The sequence below is a fragment of the Physella acuta genome, unplaced genomic scaffold (genome assembly GCF_028476545.2).
Source record: "Physella acuta isolate Inbredline_101_S28 unplaced genomic scaffold, ASM2847654v3 ptg001905l, whole genome shotgun sequence".
NCBI lineage: Eukaryota > Metazoa > Mollusca > Gastropoda > Physidae > Physella > Physella acuta.
Genome location: NW_026733410.1, coordinates 61,040 through 84,669, shown reverse-complemented (window position 1 = coordinate 84,669; position 23,630 = coordinate 61,040). Strand labels below are relative to the sequence as shown.

At 38.1% G+C, this 23,630-nt stretch overlaps 1 protein-coding gene across 1 annotated transcript in view; it reads right to left on the bottom strand.

The window, feature by feature from the left end:
- LOC131931174 (SCY1-like protein 2) overlaps positions 1–23,630 on the bottom strand; it is a 67,906-nt gene that overhangs the window by 23,865 nt on the left and 20,411 nt on the right. The window contains exons 5-12 of the mRNA XM_059287878.1: positions 15,325–15,540; positions 14,242–14,367; positions 13,383–13,559; positions 13,041–13,163; positions 12,019–12,132; positions 11,299–11,431; positions 8,434–8,552; positions 1,766–1,869 (exon numbers count right to left, since the gene is read on the bottom strand). Coding sequence (XP_059143861.1) covers positions 1,766–1,869; positions 8,434–8,552; positions 11,299–11,431; positions 12,019–12,132; positions 13,041–13,163; positions 13,383–13,559; positions 14,242–14,367; positions 15,325–15,540 — 1,112 coding nt within the window. The remainder of the gene's footprint in view (positions 1–1,765; positions 1,870–8,433; positions 8,553–11,298; positions 11,432–12,018; positions 12,133–13,040; positions 13,164–13,382; positions 13,560–14,241; positions 14,368–15,324; positions 15,541–23,630) is intronic.

The window sequence follows — 23,630 nt, the reverse complement described above, 5'->3', positions numbered from 1 at the left end:
TATCCAACCATCATTCTCGCAGTGTCCTACCACCATTCTTATAATGTCCAACAATTGTTACTGACCAAAGTCTTGTAAAATCATATGCAAAACCTAAGATTACGCAACACCCACGAACGTAACACAAAAGCTGCACGTAATTAGCAAGAAACTTCGGGTTTTCCCCCATATTTGATCTAAAAATAGATCTAATAACGCGATAACCAGATAGGCGTTCATCGAGATTTAATGACGTTTTTCTTTTTAAAAAATCCAGATAATTTAAATCCCCATGTGATGCAGATAACAACCAATCCAATAACCGACTTTACAATACACAGATAATAATCTTTTGTCAGAGAATCAACGACTTTACAATTAACAAATAAATAATACTCTATTATAAGGGAAAAAACGACTTTACAATACACTTATAAATAATATTATCAGCCAATAAAAAAAACGGTTTTGCAAAATACACAGACACATATTTTCAAATCTGCGAACTCAACTATACATTGCTAATAAAGAGAATACAAAAAGTAACCAATTTATTTTGTATCGTCAATTTAGACGCACGTCTTTTTCACCCTCAGACGGATTAATCCTCTCTGTCCAACTTAAGGTTCTCACCTCTATTCTTACCCCACCCTAACTTCCCCTCACGTCTGACATCACCACACCCCCACTCCTTACCCTTACCCCCTGTTGTCCCCCCCCCCCCCATTACCCACCATCAAGAACGTCCTACTCCTGACCTAAACATATTCCCATTCCCTACATCATCTGCCATCTATTACATTTAAAACAAAACACAAATACGCTAAAACGTGAATATTTAAGAAGTCATAACATTTTTATCAGGCAGTTTGTGTGTGTGTCGAAGTCCGCTATCCAATCTTTGTGAAAAATTACTTATTAAAACATCTTATTTTCTTTTTATTTTCTTCCTTTTTTTTCAGGTGATTCTTGTCAAAAATTGTACTTCTCTGTTGTTGGTGCTTGAGAAATAGAAAACAAAACTAAATTTACAGCATCTTTTGACATGTTAGCAATTGTTTTCTGTTAGAAACCCACCTGTTCAAACACAACACATACATAACACACACCTGCAAACACAACACATACATAAAACATATGTGGTAGCACAAACACGGCAACACACGAGTAGGATAACAGAACAAAAACATGACACACAAATAAACACGACTTGAACATCCCTTACCCCCCTCCCGACACGTTCTCTACATAATTAGCAAAGAAAAAAGTAACAATTTAGTTCGGAGCCTGTGTCACTATACACTTTACATTTTATGAGAAGGAAAGACGTTTTTAACGCGTACCTGCAGTAGTGTTCAGAGAAGAGCTAAAGAAGGAAGGAAGTAATGAGTAAAACGTTGGGTTAAAAACGTCTCCAGGTTGCATTTTTTGATAAGTGTGTGGGAGGGAGGGGGGGGGGTGGTCAAGAAAGGGGAGGGGTGTTGGGTCGAGTGTGGGATGTGGGGGAGGGGTGTAGGGTCGAGTGTGGGATGTGGGGGAGGGGTGTAGGGTCGAGTGTGGGATGTGGGGGAGGGGTGTAGGGTCGAGTGTGGGATGTGGGGGGGGGGAAGGGTGTAGGGTCGAGTGTTGGAGGTGAGGGTGTGGGGTTTTTATGGTCGAAGGGAGGGGGGTGAGATTGTAACCTTGTGTTGGGGAGGGAGGGAGGGTATACTGTCGAGAGGCGGAGATTGTATAATATGGGGGGGGGGGGGGGAGGAACAAGGTCGTGAGTAGGAAGTAAACCTACCTGGGGGGTACAGGTAACGTGACCGTCTCCAGCTTCATCTTGTCCCGTCTCTGCTTGTCTACCTGCTCCAACATCTCGCGCAGAACTTCCATCAGTGAGCTAAACTGTGGGGATAGCAAGTGGGGGATGTGTTATACGATGTGTGGGTGGTGTGGTGTATACCATGTGGGTGGTGTTATACGACGTGTGGGTGGTGTGGTATATACCATGTGGGTGGTGTTATACGATGTGTGGGTGGTGTGGTGTATACCATGTGGGTGGTGTTATACGATGTGTGGGTGGTGTGGTATATACCATGTGGGTGGTGTTATACGATGTGTGGGTGGTGTGGTATACAACTTGTGTGTGTGTTATACGACGTGTGGGTGGTGTGGTATATACCATGTGGGTGGTGTTATACGATGTGTGGGTGGTGTGGTGTATACCATGTGGGTGGTGTGTTATATAACGTGTGGGGTTGTTATACAACATGTGGTTGGAGTGTTATACAACATGTGGGCGGAGTGTTACGCAACATGTGGGTGTGTGTGTTATATATAACGTGTGGTTGTGTTATACAACATGTGGGTGGAGTGTTATACAACATGTGGGTGGAGTGTTATACAACATATGAGTGGACTGAAATACAATATGTGGGTGGAGTGTTATACAATATGTGGGTGGAGTGTTATACAACATGTAGAGGGTTCGTAGTGAAGGACATGGATTGTCGCCTTATCAGTGGCGTAGCGAGGTCGGGTATCACCCGGTGCGGCACTAAATGGTGTCACCCCCAGAGGCGTAGCGACCCTACCCGGGGACAAACTTTCAAATTTTCGATTTGCACCTTCTCAAGTTTTCTCTATATATTTTGCTATTTTTCGCCTTGGTGTCACCCCACCCCCCTAAATGGTGTCACCCGGTGCCCCGCCCCCCCCCCCCCCTCGCTACTCCTCTGCGCCTTATACAACAAGTGGATGGATTGTATTGGTGATATGGGCTGTTGATGTTAGTCATAAATCTAGTCAATGATTTGTATTGAAGGATTTAGATTAGAGTTTAGTTATAGAACTAGACAGAATTTGTAAAAAAAAATGGGCATGGTTTGTAGTAAATTCATGGGCTAATATTTCAGTTATACAAAATTGCAAGTCATTTAGCATAATTATGGCGTATAGTTGTATAACAAAATGTTTCGTGAGAATAAATGGGTAACCGACCCTGTAAGTTATACACAAAAGCAAATTTACGTTAGCGTTAAAAATGGGAAATTTGTTATGAAATTAAATTTAGAATTAATTTATGTTATTCTTTAACAAATTAGTAATCAATGCTTAAAGAAAAATACTGTTAATATATAAACAAATGTGGAATTAACACTAGTTAAAATTATGGATAAGTGTTTTGAAAAGTTAACTACATGGGGAACTAACTGTAATTAAACCTGGAAATGAACACATCTGCTCATTAAACTGAGATTCTAGATACGTTTTGTCAAAACGAGAAACAGAATGTAGCGTCTGTTTTAGTTAGAAAATGTAATTTTGTTAATGAAAGTAAGAGTTAGGTGTTAAAAGTAAAAGGAGATCATTAATTTTGTTTGTAACTGGTAAAAATATGGAATGCTTTTTTTTTAAATTGACGAAACAAACGCTCTTAATTAAAAAATAATTATTTTAAAAACTTTCTGAAAGTAAAAAAAAAAGTTCATTTTGTAAACACAAGCCAAAGCTGTAGCCGGGCATCACGTGGTACACAGTCCGCGGTTAATGAAAGGGCAAAGCAAGATGAAAGCGAGGGCGAGCTCAGGACGTAAACAAAACACAACCGACCAAAGATCGTCTGCCAGTCTTTTGATTCGCCGGTAACAGTTCGCACCTGGGGTGGGGTGTAGGACTTGTATCTACACCTATCACCTGCTGAGGGTGGCTGTATCCGGCACGTGGCGTGGGCGTGTTAGGGTGAGTAATTTCCCACCCCCCCCCCTTTCCATTACAATGCCGTGACTGGATACTTTAGTACTGGTGCTAGTTTCATTGAAGTTTCCAGCCTTTAGCTTGCTTTATATACAGAGCCGGGTAGGGTTGGTGTTGGGGGGGGGGGGGGGGGTAGGTAGGAGTTGAAGGATGTAGAGGTGAAGGGGGGGTGGTAGGCAAATGGTAAATTAGGAATGGTCTTAGTCTTAAGTTGTCTAACTCTTGTGAGAATTGTATTAGGATACGTTGGTCTCAGCCTTGAGTTTGAAAACAACATAATTTACAGTAATTCTTGGGGTAAATGAAGGGGGGAAATCTTCAACCCCCACCCCCTCTACATTTGAAAATTGATTAAGTTAATGACTTGTTGGTGGCTTTATTTAAAATTAATTAATTTTAACAAACAGACAGATCCTAATACAATTCTCACAAGATTTAGACAACTCAAGACTAAGGCCAATAGATACTGAGACTATTCTCATAATATGTAGAAAACTCAGGATCTAGACAACATAGACGAAACAACCCAGAAATACGATCAGGGTTTTACAAAAAAAAAAAAAAAAAAAAAAAAAAAAAACTTGCTGAATCTGTGTTTGAATGAAAACATTGGTCACAAGGTATGGAGGAATCTAAGATAAACCGATGTCTTCATTCAAAAAAAACCAAATTTGTTTTATTCTATTATTTTCAGGGCATTTAAAAGCACAATTATGTAACAAGGTATTAAAAGCTCATCCCAAAACTTCATTATAATTAACTATCACCATCACAATGTTTTTATAATTAAAGGGGAGTGAATCCGCTAATTCCCGGCTTGTTGAATGTTATGCCAGTTGTTGCCCATTTCTCATTTAAACTCGACTGGACTCTAAACCAGTGCTATGGTAGTCAGGAACATTATAATATATATACACAATTAAAAGTAACAATACGTATTTATATGTATTGTAATAAAAAAAAATTCTGCATAACTGTATTTTTCAGTAATCAAATATAAAAATGTAATTTAAAATTCTTCATGTTATAGGCGCAGTCACATTACACAGAGTTGAGAGTTGTTTTAAAATCAATTTTAAATTTTGTTAGTTACTTCCCCTATTAAAAAAAAAAGAAATATAACTAATCAAGGGATACAACTTAGAACAATGTTTAGTAAAGTAATCAAAAGTAGGTCAAAATTAAATATTAGTTTGATAGGAAAAATAGAAGTAAGTTTTATAATATTAAATATAAATATTAAAGCGCCATATGAATTTTTGTTTGTTTATTATATTTTCTTATGTTTTGAATTATCTTTTGACTCTAATTTAAAACAGAAACCTTTAGTTTTATCAAATACCTTCTAAAATAATTAAGGATATTGTACGATATTTAATAATGGGTCTAGTTTTTGTAGCATTTTTATTTATTCAGAGATATTGTCTGAATTACAAAATTCTAATTTATATTCTTTTAACAGACAGATCAGTAATATCTTATTAAGTTCATACATTGGTTGTCTCCATACTTGTGTATTTCTCCACATCCAACTACAAATTATTTTATCTCCATCAAAAAATAAGTAAAAATGATGTAAATAAACGTTTTAAAATAACAATATCATGATGAAATTTTTATACATTGTAATATATTTCACCAAACCATCATTCATTTGTTAATATTTTCATGTAACATCGTAGACAGCCTACACTTAAACACTAAATACTGTAAATATTGACATTGATTTCATTTGAATATAGTTTGTATTCATAAGTGTATTAACAAGCTCATGATTATACTCAAAACTTTTTGTTGAATTATTGTCACTGTATAAGGATACTGGCCAGGGGCGTAGCGAGGGGGGGGGGGGGGGCGGGGGTGCGGACCGCACCGGGTGACACCATTTAGGGAGTGACACCAAGGCAAAAAATAGCAAAATATATAGACTTAAGGGGGGGTGTAAATCAAAAGTTTGAGGAGTGGGTGCAAATCAAAAACATGAAAGTTTGTCCCCGGGAAGGGTCGCAACGCCTCTGGGGGGTGACACCATTAAGTGCCGCACCGGGTGACACCCGACCTCGCTACGCCACTGATACTGGCATTGATGATTTCATTTATTTTGACAGTTGTCATACATTATTTTTTAAACTTGTCCACTAACACACAAGTAAACTACGCAATTCTTTAAACAATTAAACTACTCCACTCAATTATTTACACATGCAACATTTCATACTGACCTAATTATGCAGTAAAATTATAGATTTAATTTGTTCTGAACACAACTCAAGCTAAGCTAAAACTTAAATAAATTTTGTATGATACACATTTTATCTAATAAAGACCTTACCTAAATAAAAAAAAATTGCTAAAAAAAACAAAAAAAAACAAAAAAAAAACCATTGCTTTCTGCTTGTGGATATGCCGTCTTAGATAAAAAAGGGCGAGAGAAATTTCGCGCACTGCTAACTGACCGATTAATATAATAATTTTAACGTGGGTTAAGACTACGCGATCTGACACCAATTTGACTTAATTGTATGACTAATTAATTTTAAAGAATTGGTTAAACTTTTCTTAAATTAGTGGGGTGTCCTATTACTATTCCGCACTATTATACCCGCGTTATCTTGTTCATTTTGTGCGCAATAGTTTTTAGTCATGTAACTCTATTGTATTAACATTTTTAAAGTAATAAAAAAATTGCATAAAAGACGCCTTAATAACAAATTTTTATGTAATAATGCACTAAAAAATAGAATATAAATGATTTTCGAAAATATATAGTGCTACGCTACTATTTAAATAATTTTAAAGAAAATAGACGGATTCTTCCTAAATATTAGTAAAGGCATCCAATAACTAATATAGTGGACCACGCAATTCTCTATAGATATTTAAATAGTAGTGTATCATTACAGTGGCGTCAATAGGTCGGGTATCACCCGGTGAGCCACTTTGTCACCCCCCCCCCACACACAAGAAACCAAGTATATATATTTTTATAAATAAATGAATAAATAAATTAATATATATATATATATATATATATATATATATATATATATATATACATATATATATATATATATATATATATATATATATATATATATATATATATATATATATATATATATATATGTGTGTGTGTGTGTGTGTGTGTGTGTGTGTGTGTGTGTTAGACCTGTAATATAAATATATCCCGCATACTACCTATGTATGTGTATAAGCTTTAATCAATGCAGACATAAGAGTAACGATGTTTATCTTTAGTCTGTTAATAATACAGTTGGATAGCAATGTTTTCTCTATAGTTAGCACGTTTACGTCATGGTTTGTAACAGTTGTCGATTTGTAAATAAAATACTATTTTACTTAAATTAATCATTAATGGCACTGGCAGAAAAAAACTTTTTCTTCTGTACATTTTACAATTTTACCTTGGTGTCTCCCCCCTAAATGGTGTCACCTGGTGCGGCCCGCACCCCCGCCTTCTATCGCTACGCCTCTGTATCATTGTATATTTTAAAGAAAATCATTTATTTTGTCCTTTATTTGTGCATTATTACATAAAGATTATTAAAACTTTTCTTATGCAATTTTTTTTTCGATTGATTAGTACAACCTACCTTACTTCAGGAAGTTTTCTCAAAACCTCCCCCCCCCCCCCACCCAAACCCAACCCACATTCCCCGAGTCCAAACATTATACTAAACCGGACTAAACTAATAACCCGTAATCCCTCCCCAACCTATCCTCTTCGCTTGTAACGACTTTGACCCCATGACCCCATGACCCCATGACCCCTTGGTCTCACCCATCACCCATATCCCAACCTTTTTTCTTTGCTTAAATTCATTTTACTAATTACCCTTTTTTTGCGCTGTGCATATCTAAATAAGCTTCACAACATGCATAGTATTATGCATTTATATTTACATTTTGTTGCTGTAAAACTTTTAAAGTTACTACAGAAAAATTCGCCCACTCACATGTTGATGTTATTTATTTTAATTGAAAATATAAGTATTGACTTTTTTTTGTCGTCAAGTAATTTTTTTTCGTTTTCACAAACAAACAATCTATACTTTCACTGAAACATAGTTCATTTAAGCAAATCTATACAACATCGTCAGTGGGGTTGCGTACACTTATAAAGGATAGATAAAGCTAGACAAGATGTTGATACAGCAAGACAATATATGGATAAGTCTAGACAAGATGTGGATAAAGCTAGACAATATGTGGATAGGTCTAGACAATATGTGGATAAGTCTAGACAATATGTGGATACAGCTAGACAATATGTGGATAAGTCTAGACAGTATGTGGATAAGTCTAGACAGTATGTGGATAAGTCTAGACAGTATGTGGATACAGCTAGACAATGTGTGGATATAGTTAGACAGAATTTGACTATATGGGGATTGAGTTATACAAGATTTGGATACTTTAGACGAAATGTAAATAACGTTAGACAAGATGCACAGTCAAATTTGATGTTCAGCGTGATGTCGCTAAAGTTAAACATAATGTCGCTAAAGTTAAACCTGATGTCGCTAAAGTAAAACGGGATGTCGCTAAAGTTAAACCTAATGTCGCTAAAGTTACACCTAATGCAGCTAAAGTTAAACGCGATGTTGCTAAAGTTAAACGTGAAGTAGTTTAAGTTAAACGTGATGTCGCTAAGTTAAACCTGACGCTACTAAAGTTAAACGTGATGTGTACCTGCTCCATGTTCAACCCTGGGTTAACCGTGTGTGGGATGAGGGTTGGCATGACCTTGGTGGCTATCAAGTTGTGAGTCAAACCAAACTTCTTGTCACTGAGCATATGCTTGTATATGCCTGCAAGAACAGAAAATGTTGAGTTAGTTCTCAATGATGTATGTTGTATGTTGGAGTGAGACCAAACTTCTTGTCACTGAGCATATGCTTGTATATCCCTGCAAGAACAGAAAATGTTGAGTTAGTTCTCAATGATGTATGTTGTATGTGTTTTGTGTACTGTATAGTGTATATGGTGCGTTTCTCTGACGATTCGCGGACTTATATTAGTGAAGGTGGGGAAGTCGAATATAAATAATACAGAACACAGATTTAATATATAAAAATAAGTATAGCAATAGTTGTAGTTTTCGGAGATAATATACTTGTGTATTACTGGGTAAAGGAGATATTAGTAATGATATTTTTGTACTTGTAGAGGTCTTGTGCTGAGATATTTTGTCCGTAAGATAATTTATCCAGAGCAATTTAGTTTTTTTCTTGAGTTATTTTAGATATTTTTCCTGACTTATTTGGTCATTACTTTTTTGTTTTGTTTTTTGTTTTTGCACATAGTATATTATTAATTTTCATTTTTTATTTCCCATGTAATATACCGCAATATACAAGGGAACAAACCTATACATTTATTCCTAAAATGTTAAATGCAGAATAATTCAATGCGATAAAAATAAATTAAAATATCAGATTCGTTATGCTTTACTGAGATTTTTAGCTTTTTTTTATATAATTAAGTTTTTTTTAATAAAATTAGTTAAGTAAATTAACTTTTTAACCTAGTGCTGCTACAGTTGTGTCAAACACTGATACACTATTCAAAATGTTAGCGAAACATTAAGATTAGAGATTACAAGAATCGGAGTTATGTCCATTTCCACAAATTTGGTGTATTTAAGCAAAAAAAAAAAAAAATAAAAAAAAATAAAAAAAAAAAAAAAAAAGAAAATAAAAAAAAAAAAAAAAAAAAAAAAAGAAAATAAAAAAAAAAAAAAGAAAAAAAAAGAAAATTAAAAAAAAAAGAAAAAAAAAAAATAATACCTCTTTAGCATTATAATATGCTTAAAGTTTAAAAAAAAATAAAAAAATAAAGTAGAATAATAATATGTCGAATGGTTCTGCTACACTCTCTATGGCTTATGCTGCCAGTGTATTTGCAAATGATTTACTTGAAGCGATGAATGGCACAGAAGGAAAAGTACAATGTGCTTTTGTGAGATCAGATGAGACAGAGGCAAAATATTTTGCCACGCCTATTTTATTAGGGAAAAATGGTATTGAGAAGAATCTTGGAATTGGCAAGCTGTTGGATTATGAACGTAATCTTGTTACTTTGGCAATGCAAGAATTGCTAGCAAATATCAAGAAAGGAGAGGAATTTGTTGCCAAGAATTTTAAATGAATCACTACACAAGCATAACTAATCATTTTTAGGTATAAACTTTTTTATGGTTTAACAATTATGGATATTGATTTTACTAATATTTTTGTTTAGATCTTGATCTATCTTGCTTATTTTAACTTTTTGTATACAAATTAGAAATATAATTGTTATTCTTAGATAATGGTATTGTGCCGTTTTAGGTGTTTACTATTGGATGTACATAGCATACATCTTTTAAATTAACAATTGCATTAAATGTGCTGTTACATGTACCATTTGTGAAAACCTTGAATGAAAGAGAGAATGCTTATAAATAGAACATTCAGATGTATAAAATGTGACTTAATAAACAACTTTCCAGTCAAAAAAAAAAATAATATGTCGAATGATGATTAAAAATAATGAACAAAGTAATGCAACAGCGTACATTTCTGGTGCAACATCGAGGCTCGATGATAAAGATTACAAGCCTGAGACATAAAAAACAATCTTACGATGATAATCTTTAAATCCCATGTATCTAAAGATCATCTTTAAACCCACCTACCTAATGATCATTTTTAAATCCCACCTATCTAAAGATCATCTTTAAATCCCACCTATCTAAAGATCATTTTTAATCCCACCTATCTAAAGATCATGTTTAAATCCCACCTATCTAAAGATCATCTTTAAATCCCACCTATCTAAATATCTTTAAATTCAACCTATCTAAAGATTATATTTAAATCCCACCTATCTAAAGATCATCTTTAAATCCCACCTATCTAAACATCATCTTTAAATCCCACCTATCTAAATATCTTTAAATCCCACCTATCTAAAGATCATCTTTAAATCCCACTTATCTAAAGATCATCTTTAAATCCCACCTGTCTAAAGATTAACTTTAAATCCCACCTATCTAAAGATTATCTTTAAATCCAACCAATCTAAATATCTTTAAATCCCACCTATCTAAAGATCATCTTTAAATCCCACCTATCTAAATATCATCTTTAAATCCCACCTATCTAAATATCTTTAAATCCCACCTATCTAAAGATCATCTTTAAATCCCACCTATCTAAATATCATCTTTAAATCCCACCTATCTAAATATCTTTAAATCCCACCTATCTAAGGATCATCTTTAAATCCCACCTATCTAAATATCTTTAAATGCCACATATCTAAATATCTTTAAATCCCACCTATCTAAAGATCATCTTTAAATCCCACCTTTCTAAATATCTTTAAATGCCACCTATCTAAATATCTTTAAATCCCACCTATCTAAAGATCATCTTTAAATCCCACCTATCTAAAGATCATCTTTAAATCCCACCTATCTAAATATCTTTAAATGCCACCTATCTAAAGATCATCTTTAAATCCCACCTATCTAAAGATCATCTTTAACTCCCACCTATTTAAAGATCTTACCTACGACACACATAACAACATCCGGGTCTTGACCAGAAATGTTGGCCAGGAAAGGTAGAATGTTGTCCAGTATGAGCATCTTGTCTAGACTGTCCAGCAAGTGGTCAATGCAGGTCAGGGCATTGATGCGGATCTGGAAGTGGACGATAGTTCCGTTTTGGTGAGTGGGGTATTTTTTTTATTCCACCAATCATAAAAGATCATCTTAAGAAATAGGTCTTTGTGTATATTTTTTTTAACCATCATAAAACACTATTACAAGATGATAGCATACACTATAAGACGAAGATTTTTTATTCCTGTGAAATATTTAATGCTTAAAAACTAATACTGCTAATACTAATTAACACAAAAAAAAGATAAAGAGTAGGCCTATGCCAATAGGATATTATTACATATTATTATTTTATGATAGGGACCACTTTTTAAAAATAAAGCAATCTAGAAGTAGTACACCCAGAAGTGTGAACTATGTAGTATAATTATTTTTTAAAAAATCGTACATTCTTTATAACATTTATTAAAAGAAAAATATATTGTTAAAATTCAAGCTTAATTGTAACAAGTATTTTCTGTGTAGAAATGTTTGCTAAAAAAAACTTTATTATTCAAAACCAATGCCAAGCGGAATTAAAAGCAAAAACGTACACTTTTAACCTATCTATCCTGCAAGTATTATTTTTACAAAATGTTTATAGACAACTTAGATATGGACCCGACCTTGACATTGCTTGAGCGGAAGAAGAGCGACTTGGCCTTGGGGAGCACGACCTTCCTTAGGATGTTGTCGTCAAGGAACTCTTTGATGTCGCCAATGGCAACAAGAGCCGCTTCCTTGGTGGGGTGGAAGATTGGAATTTTACAGGATATGTTGAGTGGGGCACGTAGACACACGCAGACACACACATACACACACAGACACACGTTGACAAATGAAGACACAAGTAGACACACACAGACACACGTAGACACACAGCCAAACGTAGATACACAGTCACACGTAGACACACAGCCACACGTAGATACACACAGACACACGTAGACACACAGTCACACGTAGATACACACAGTCACACGTAGACACACAGTCACACGTAGATACACACAGTCACACGTTGACAAATGAAGACACACGTAGACACACACAGACACACGTAGACACACAGTCACACGTAGACACACACAGACACACTTTGACATAACAAAGCACACGATAACGAAAAAAGACACATATTGACAAAAGAAGACACACGTAGTCACCAGGATATACACGATGAGAGACACAAGACGAGACAAGAAGACACGTTGACACAAGAAGACATGTTGACTGACACAAGATGACACACTGTAATAACATCACAATCGTCTTCCAAACCTTCCATGACCTCACTACTCATTATTTCCTCTCACGTTACTGTAATTGTTAGATCTTTATCTCTAGGACCCCCCCCCCATCTCCCAAAACCTCAAAACTAAACTAACCTGCACTTATGAATCCCACCCCAACCCTTCCAAACACCCTCCCACTCCCCTCCTCCCTCCCAAACACCCTCCCCCCACACCTCCCACACCCTCCCCCAACACCTCCCAAACACCCTCCTCCCACACCTCCCAAACACCCTCCCACCACACCTCCCAAACACTCTCCCCCCCACACCTCCCAAACACCCTCCCCTCCCCTCCTCCCTCCTTAACACCCTCCCCCCACACCCCCTCCCAAACACCCCCGAGACTAATCTCACCTGTGCCTGTAACGAGGATGAGTCTAGTGTGTTGAAGACAAATGGTAGCACCTCGCCCTTAATTTCGTCCAGCGGTGATTTAGACAAAATGATGTCCAGTTTATTCAGTATGTACACAGTGGCCTAGTGGGATAGACAAAATAATGTCCAGTTTATTCAATATGTAGTCTACACAGTGGCCGAGTTGGGTAGACAAAATAATGTCCAATTTATTTAGCTTTTGTATTTCTTTGCCAAAAGTATTTTTCCCGGTTTTTCTCCGCTGTTCGGCATTGGGTATTTATACGTATTTATACGTAATATTCCGTAAAATGAAATGTGACAAAAACGTCACCCACTTACCTGGACAGGCTTGGCATTGGCCAGAATAGCACGAAACTCTGGCATTATAATATCTACATAGTCGGCCCTAGTAGCATAGTCTATGATGGTGATGAGGGTAGGTAAGGCAAAGATGACGGAGTCTGGACACTTGCACTCGTTCAGTATATCAGGGAACACGTATGTATAGAGGATTTTCTGGGAACAATCAAGTTTTATAGTATATCAGGGAACACGTATGTATAGAGGATTTTCTGGGAACAATCAAGTTTTATGGTATATTAAGGAACATGTATGTTTAGAGGATTTTCTGGGAAAATCAAGTTTTATAGTATATTATCAGGGAACACGTATGTATAGAGGATTTTTCTGGGAACAATCAAGTTTTATATTATAACAGCGAACATGTTTTAGAGATATTCATGATTTAGTACTTTTTACAATGGTAAAATTGAAATAGTTTCTAAAAGTTAAACTTTTTAAAATGAAGAATATTATTTCTGAGTTACTTATTTAAATTTTTTCAATATGTATTTTTATTCCAGGGAGGCATCAAAGATTAAAAAAAAACTATCTGAGAGTAACCTCCTTTATTTTTGCGATATTGAAAATACGCTAAAATTCAAGCTATTGTAAAAATAAAAAAATCCGTCAACAATTATTAAAATAATTTTGAAAGAAAAAAAAAAGCGTTTTAAAAGGGAGATAGCCGTTGTCAAAAATGTAAAAAGTTAGTACTTTTTTTAAATGATGTACGTTCCAGTTTATATCAGTCTTGATTTAAAATAAAAATAATATTACAAAGTTTTATAATAACAATATGAAATAAAATATAGTTTATTCAAAGTTATATGAATAACAAGAGAAGAGAGTTACCTACCCTGGGTATATTGGGGACAACTTGCGACAGGCTGCTATAGGCCTCGACTCGTTGGGCGGCGTCCCGTCGGTCACACATGTCCATGCCGTGTAGGCTAATCACAACCGGGTCGTTAAAATATTTTAACTGGGGAACATATGTTAACACATTTATTGTTGCTTAGTCACAACCGAGTAGCTAAAATTGATGAACTCTCGATTATATAAAAATGTATAAATAACAAGGAATAGTTATAAAAAAAATTAAAAACAAAAAAACAAACAAAAACAACCCCACCTCTCTAAGGGAGATAACCAAGAGAAACAAAGATAGTACAAATATATATTGAATTGCTTCCCTTACCACATAAATCTTATTTAGAAACATATTTTAAGGGAAAAAAACCGTCCAGTTTAATAGCATTTTGAAATATTGTGTAAAATTATGTGAGAATTCAACTGTTTCTTTGCATCTGAAGGAGGGGGACGTATGAATCGACATCGTGCTATTTGCACGTAATACCCCTTCCCCTAGATTTGTGAACCTCAGTGACCTACCAAACAATCCCTAATGACCTACCTGACACACACCAGTGAGTCAGTGACCTACCCGACTAGCCCTAATGACCTCCCAAAAAATACCTAATGACCTACTAAACTATCCCCAGTGACCTACCAAAGAAAAAAGTTGAGCAGTAGGTCTGTAGCGGACATCTTTGTTGATCATCTTCTCCACTGGTTCTACAAGCTGTAGGGGCATCTTATGGGCCACAACTCCAAACGTGTCATGCATCTGGGGGGGGGGGGGAGGGGGGGGGTCAAGAGTGGCGTTAGTCAATATATATATATATATATATATATATATATATATATATATATATATATATATATATATATATATATATATATATATATATATATATATATATATATATATATATATGTGTATATATATATATATATGTATATATATATATATATATATATATATATATATATATATATATATATATATATATATATATATATATATATATATATCAGTATGTGTGTCAGTAAGTTAAATTGATTGAGATTGAAAAGGACACATGCGTACGAATCCTACCTGGTCTAACTGTTTGACGTAAAGGTTAGGGTTGTGGTCAGCGTTGATCAAAGACTTGCCCTCGTTGTAAATGGCACAGATGACCATCCCGACAGAGAACATGTCACTGAGGGGCGTGCACTTTTTGTTCAGCTGCACTTCCGGTGCCATGAAGTTCAGATCCGGCTGCGCCATCTTGGGGATTTTGGTCGTCCACGCCTGACCGGTACATCCTTCCTGTGTGCAGAGAGAGGTACAGGTCATTAATGGACTAGCTGTACAAGTCATTAATGGACTAGTAGAACAGGTCATTAATGGACTAGCTGTACAAGTCATTAATGGACTAATAGAACAGGTCATTAATGGGCTAGCTGAACAGGTCATTAATGGACTAGCTGAACAGGTCATTATACAGTGGCACAGGTCGTTAATGGACTGGCTGAAGAAGTCATTAATGGACTACCTGAACAGGTCATTATACATTGGCACAGGTCGTTAATGGACTAGTTGAACAGGTCATTAATGGACTAGCTGAACAGGTAATTAATGGACTAGCTAAACAGGTCATTAATGGATTAGTTGAACAGGTCATTAATGGACTAGCTGAACAGGTCATTAATGGACGAGCTGAACAGGTCATTAATGGACTAGCAGAACAGGTCATGAATGGACTAGCAGAACATATAATTATACAGAGTTACAGCAGTGGCGTAGTGAGGTCGGTTGATACCCGGTGCGGCACTTCATGGTGTCACCCCCCAGAGGCATAGCGACCCTTCCCGGCGCCGGGGGAAAAACTTGCAAACTTTAAAATTTGCTCTTAAAAGACGTTTTAACACTCGAATTAATCACTTAGTTAAGTGGAATTATCATTTTCTCTATATATTTTGCTATTTTTTGCCTTGGTGTCACCCCCCCCCCCTAAATGGTGTCACCCGGTGCGGTGCGCACCCTCCGCCCCCCCCCCCCACTACGCCACTGAGTTACAGATCATTAATGCTTTATCTGAAGAGATCATCATACAGAGGTAAAGATCATTTATGGACTAGCTGAACAGATCATTATACAGAGCTACAGATCATTAATGCTTTAACTAAACAGATTATGAACACGTTAGCTGCAAAGATAATTAAACAGTTTTACAGATGGCGTGGTCGAATGGTAGATTTTACGACTAATAGTTTGAGAGATTCGAGTTTGGAACCAGGGCTGGAGTCTATAGGACGTCCCTGAGTCCACCCAGCTCTGATGGGTACCTTACTCACGTTAGAGAAACAAAAGTGACTGGACGTATAGTGTTGACCACACTATCCGCTTGTATGACGAGGTCATTGAAAAAGGTGAGCTCTACTTCATCTGCCCCATGTGTCTAGGGGATATATGGGTGAAACTATGATGAAGATGGTTACCGCCCCCCCCCCCCCCAGCCTCCACACCCCTGAACCATCACATACAGAGGCAGGCAAAAAAATATATAATGCACTTAGATCTTCTTTCCTACACATAACTTCTCTAAAGTGGTATTTTATTTTTAACATTTTAATTTTTTATATTTTAAAATTTATAATATTGATTTGTCGTTAGTTATTACCTAACGAATCAGATTAATTTACGATCAGCAATACAAGTTTCTATATATAGTCTGACATCTTTTTTAGTGCAACTCTCTTAAAAGATTCGCGCACAAAATATTTTAATGAAGTTTTTTTTTGAAGCGTAGATAATTGGTTTTTCGTTTCTCGCGAAGATCCCAAAATTTGATAATGCACGATTTATTCCGCAAACTAATCAATAAAATGTAATCGATTGATATCCTCTTTCAGCACATGTCTAATCATCTCTTTATCGATCTGCCCGTATCTAATCAATCTGTACAGCCTGATCGAACGAATATTTACGTGCGTTGTCTAGCAGGTTTAGCTGATACGTGCAATCAATTTATTAGTGCATTTAGACTTAGCTCTCTGATCATTAGTGCCATGATTTGATCTTATACTGTCCCAACATAGCCTCCTATATTTAGGTTATATATATATATATATATATATATATATATATATATATATATATATATATATATATATATATATATATATATATATATATATATATATATATATATATATATATATATATATATATATACATACATATATATACATACATATATATACATACATATATATATATATATATATATATATATATATATATATATATATATATATATATATATATATATATATATATATATATATATATATATATATATATATATATATGTAACGGGGGTAGGCCTGGCTACTAGTTACAACTGATAACGAACGATAAGCCGCGACGCAGTATGAAATCTGATGCAACTATAACAGGTGGCTTATTGGATCGGTCTGATAACAATCTCAAAGCCAACGCGTGCTATTTTGGGAAACGGTACGAGAAGTTTCAGACGAGCTGTCAACTTTGATTGATGGGATGCAGATGTTTTAGTAAATCGGACGGTACGTCAGAAACTGCGACATTAGTATTCGGATACATCGATTACAAGTATCGATTACGGAAATGGAGACAAGTACGACTTCGAATACTAAGGATAAATAGGAGGGGACGGCTGAGATCGTAGCTCTTCTCTTTTCACCGCTAGTTGTGACAGTATCAATGTTGGTTATTGAACGGGTTAGCCGTATTGTGTAAAGAAGGACTATAGACATGTGGATTCAGTTATACGAAGCCTAGTGAGGACTGTTAGGGAGTCAGTTGATCCAGACTATTATTGAGAAGCATTCCTGTTGATTTCTTGTGTGATTATGAAACATTTCTTGATTCATGTAATAAAGGATCAATAGCGAACCTGCATCTTGAGTATCTATACTGTGGTCGATGTTGTCTAGAATGAGTGGTCAGAACTCGTTAACATTTGGCACTACAGACAATTAGGTCTCATTACATGTGGCGTGCGAGCATAGTAACTGTTGGCTCGTTATAATTGGCGTTGTCGGCAGGATAAATGTCCGCCCGTTACAATTGCCGCTGCGAGCAGGATAGATGTTCGCCCGTTACAATTGGCGCTGCGATCAGGATGGATTCAACTAGACTTGCCGTTTAAGGCACCCATAGTCAACCTTGTGCATAACTGTGTTTTGTGTGTGTGTGAATTCGGACATTCAGGAACTGTGAAAATCGAGGAAAAATTTTTCATACACACACGGTAAGAAAGAACTCTTTTTTTTTTACTTAAGGAATAAAATGTCTACTCTGGACGAGAAGCAGACCCATATAGTGGTCCTACCCAGAGAGTCCCACATTAACAAATTTTACGGGGACGGAGATCCAACTTTAACCAACAGGTTCAGGGAAGAGGTCAAAGCGGCCTGGGCCTCGAGACACATGTCACCAGAGGAAAGATTAAGACTGCTGATGGGCAGTATAGGTGAAACGGTTAGGGCAGAGGTAAAATGCCACGATAAAACCGTCCAATCAGATCCAGATAAGGTGCTAGATCTGATTATGGAGACCTTTGGGGAGAGACGGTCGGGATCGCAACTGCTATCGGGATTCGTAGGCTTAAAGCAGAGAATGGCGGAGAGTGTGATGGAGTACTCACACCGGATGAACAGGGCCTTTGATTTGGTAAAGGGCAAAACACCTGACATTGATGTACGCCTACTGAGGGACCATTTCATTGAGGGGCTAGCAACCCCGATCTTAAGGAGAGAGTTGAAAGAGGAGGTCCACAGAAACCCGCAGTTGACCTTCCTTCAGGTCAGGAACTCAGCGATCCGCAGGTCCGAGGATGAGGACCAATCGAACTGTTCGGTGGACAAAGTCTCTGTGCCAGAACAGAAACAATCCCCACCCACAGGGGCCGACACGATGGAGACCATGATGGCTCAACTGTTGGCCCACATAGAGAAGGTTGACCAACGCTTGAAGAGGTTAGAAAGCAGGTCAACAGCTGAGAATCAGGAAAGGAACGAGACAAAACAGAGACGGGTTGGACGGCCGCGACCCGCCGGTCCATCGCTCCGGTGGACGGCGGATGGTAGACCAATTTGCTTGTCCTGTTCACAACCCGGACATATGGCACGGTACTGCCAGGGAAACGGTCGTCCTCTGTAAGGCAGGGCCAAGCTACAGAGGGGCGAGGTTATGGCCCAAGAAACAAATTGATGGGAGTCTGTCCCGAAATGGTGATTACGATTGGGGACATCGCGGTGAAGGCAATTGTGGATACAGGCTCCCAGGTGACGACAATTACGGAAAATTTTTACACCAAATGGATGAAAGGAAAAGACCATAGGTTGAGGTCGGACACATGCATGCGCCTAACGGCAGCTAATGGACTTACCATTCCATACTGCGGTTATTTTCTGACGGATGTCGTGGTGGCGGGACATAAGTTGAAGCAGGTTGGGGTGTTCGTTACGAAACACAACCTAGAGACAAATGTGTCAAACATACCTTGCCTATTGGGCATGAATATTCTTGGTCAGTTGCCAGAATTTCCTACAAATATAGTCGGATCGCCCACATCAGGTCGAGAATCCAGGTTGGCCAGGTTTGCCAAGACCAAAGGAAGGACAGCAGTCCCGGCAAACACGGTCAAGGCAATCACATTACAAATTGGTGATAGAAGTGTAAATGGTGATGTGATGATAGAACCATGTGGCGCCGCACTGAGGGCAGGCGTCGTGTTACTGCGGACATACACATCAGCGGAAAATGGACTAGTTCAAGGGTTGGTAGCAAATGTTTTGGATGAGGAAATTTTTATACCGCCTAATACTCTGGTAGGAGTACCACAGAACGTCGAGGTACAAAGGTCGGCACAGTGCATCGAACTGATTAATACCAGCAGTAATGAAGTAACAATTAGGTCGGTCAATGTGACGGCCGAGGTGAAGCAAAAGGATGGCCGATCATATACATTCCCAGAAACTGAGGACCCAAAACTGAATGAATTGCTGAATAAATACAAGGATATATTTGTCTCGTATGAGGGTGATTTGGGGTACACGGAGATAATCAAACACCAGATACCCTTACTACAAGACAAGCCGGTGGCGCAACCCTACCGAAGATTACCACCAAGTCACTACTCGGCGGTGAAGGCACACCTGAATGATCTACTAGAAAAGGGAATTATTACAACTAGTACAAGCCCGTATGCGGCACCGATTGTAGTGGTAAAAAAGAAGTCAGGGGAGATAAGACTGTGTTGTGATTACCGGAAATTGAACAATATCACAAGAAGGGATGCATTCCCCTTGCCTCGTATTGATGAATGTCTTGATGCGTTGGGGGGAGCAAGATTTTTTTCTACCTTGGATTTGGCTAGTGGCTACCACCAAGTGGCCATGCACCCCAACGATCAACATAAAACGGCATTTATTTCTCCACTGGGACTGTACGAGTGGACCCGTATGCCGTTTGGTCTAACTAATGCACCTGCTACATTCCAGCGAGTAATGCAGAGTGCTATGAGTGACTTTCTATTTCAAATAATGTTGGTGTACTTGGATGATATACTGGTGTATTCAAAAACTTGGAAGGACCATCTAAAAAGATTAGAACAAGTGTTTCTCCGTCTTAGGGAGATAGGAGTAAAGCTAAACCCAGACAAATGCTGCTTTGGTCTGAAATCGGTACATTTTTTGGGTTATGTGATTTCGTCGGATGGCATCGCCACTGACCCAGATAAAATTGCAGCGGTTAAAGAATGGAAACAACCAACAACTACGGTAGAGGTCAGGTCATTCTTGGGTTTTGCTTCCTATTATAGAAAATTTGTGCCTGGTTTTGCAAAAATTGCCGCACCATTGCATGACTTGGTAAACAAAATGACAAAGAAACACAGTAAGGAGAAAAAGAAAGGCAAAACACACCTGATAGGTGAATTATGGACTGATGAATGCCTGAACTCGTTTAAACTCTTGAAAAAGGCTTTGACAGAGGCGCCGATATTGGGATACGCGGACTTTGACAAACCATTTCGGTTAGAAATCGACGCCAGCTCTAAAGGTCTGGGAGCTGTATTATCACAACAACAAAAGCAAGGTTTCAGGGTTATTGCGTATGCCAGTCGAGCTCTGAAGGAATCAGAGAAGAACATGACAAATTACAGCGCCATGAAACTAGAACTTTTGACATTAAAATGGGCTGTGACTGAAAAATTCAGGGACTATCTCTTAGGTGCTAAATGTGTGGTATACACTGACAATAACCCCTTGAGCCACCTAAAAACAGCAAAGTTGGGATCAATCGAACAGCGATGGGCAGCAGAATTGGCACTCTTTGACCTGGAGATAAAATATCGCCCGGGGCGGTCCAATGGCAATGCGGACGCTTTATCAAGGAATCCGTACGAGAGACCGGGCGATGAGGAAGAAACGCTGACAGGAATATGTGAGGTCAGAGCGTCAACAGATATCCCTCACGGGGTGCAAGTGATGCAAAACGGACAGACCGGGGTGGAGCACATTTCCACAGAGCCCGGACATATGGACATGAGTGATTTTAATTGCCTTAATCACAAAAAGATAAGAGATGCCCAGAGAACGGATAGTGGGTTACAGCCGCTATTGAAATACGTCCAGGAACAAAAATTCCCAAGGAAAAGGGAAAGAGAACAATTTGGTCGGGAAACAAGGAAACTACTGAGTCAGTGGAACCGTCTCAGTATAAAGGACGGTGTTCTCATGCGGAGAATTCATGACCAAATAGACGGCACAATACACCAGGTGGTGGTGCCTGGACAATTACGAGGAGAAGTGCTAAGGTTGGCACATGACAGGGCAGGACACCAGGGTCAGGACAGGACCCACAAAATATTACGACGGAGGTGTTACTGGCCCAATATGGAGATGGAGGTCAAACGCCATTGTGAGGCTTGTGTGAGGTGTCAGCATGCGAAAATGCCAGTTGTCAAAATGAGACAGCCATCAGGACACCTACTAGCGACAAAACCACTAGAGATTGTGGCTATGGACTTTACGTCGTTGGAGCAATCATCGGATGGGACGGAACATGTGTTGGTAATGACTGATGTATTCACCAAATGGACTGTGGCGGTGCCCACACGAGATCAGACTGCCAAAACAGTGGCAAAGGTCTTAATAGAACATTGGTTCATCAGATATGGCATACCAAGACAATTACACTCTGACCAAGGAAGGGCTTTTGAGTCAGAAGTAATTAACCAACTGTGCAGTCACTACGGGATCAACAAATCCAGAACAACCACATTTAATCCGAAAGGAAACGGACAGTGCGAACGGTTCAACCGCAGCATGCATGATTTGCTGCGCACTCTAGAACCTGAACAGAAAAAACGTTGGCCGGATTTTCTCCCAGAGTTGGTGTATCTATACAACTGCACCCCCCATGCCACGACCGGCTTTACGCCACACATGTTGCTGTTCGGACGAGAGGCTCGACTCCCTCTTGATTTGTTCCTAGGAAAAAGGGAGAGTATGACTGGCTCATACACCGCACTGGAATATGTGAATGAACATATGCGAAGAATTAGAGAAATGTACAGGGTAGTACAGGAAAGACTAGAACATGAAGCTCGGCGAAGGGAACCGCCGGTACAGACAAAGGACCCGCCACTCAAACTGAACGACAGGGTATTACTGCGTAGCCACCCGTTAGGCAGAAACAAGATACACGACCTCTGGGGACAGGAGATATGGCAAGTCGTGGAGATGCCTAAAGTAGCAGGTGGCCCCTTTAAGATAAGACCCATCGGTCACGCCAAACCGGATCGGTGGGCGAATATTGCTCAATTAAAGAAATATTGGAATAGGCAAGAAGAGCAGTTACACACAGAGAAACCCAAGAGAATTAGGGAACCGGAAGTTACAACGGAAATTCACATACCCATCCCGGAACAATGTCACCATCAACAGAACAACAGCGTTACACAAGGGGAGGATACCGGCAACAATGAGGATCCCGGTCCCTCCAGAAGCAAAGAGACAATAGACCATCAGAATAGTGGTCCGCGGAGAAGCTTGAGGAACAGGAAGAATACGAAATTTTTTGTCAGCAACCATCAATTCTTTCATGGTCGCGCTGGTAGGAGAACAGACTGTTCAAAAAGTCATAAAGGTGAATTGGTGAAAGCACCAAACGGAAAAGGTGGATGTGAATTCTAGAACTGTTTGGTGTCTGAGGAGGATGATGTGGACACAGTTGATGTGAAAGAGGTATAACTGTCAATCATATACGAATGGGACGACATTGACAGTGAGTGGAACAATAAATTCTTTTTTTTATGGTGGTGCGTTTGACTTTGAGGGAGTGCACCTGCCAAGCGTGTTTGTGGT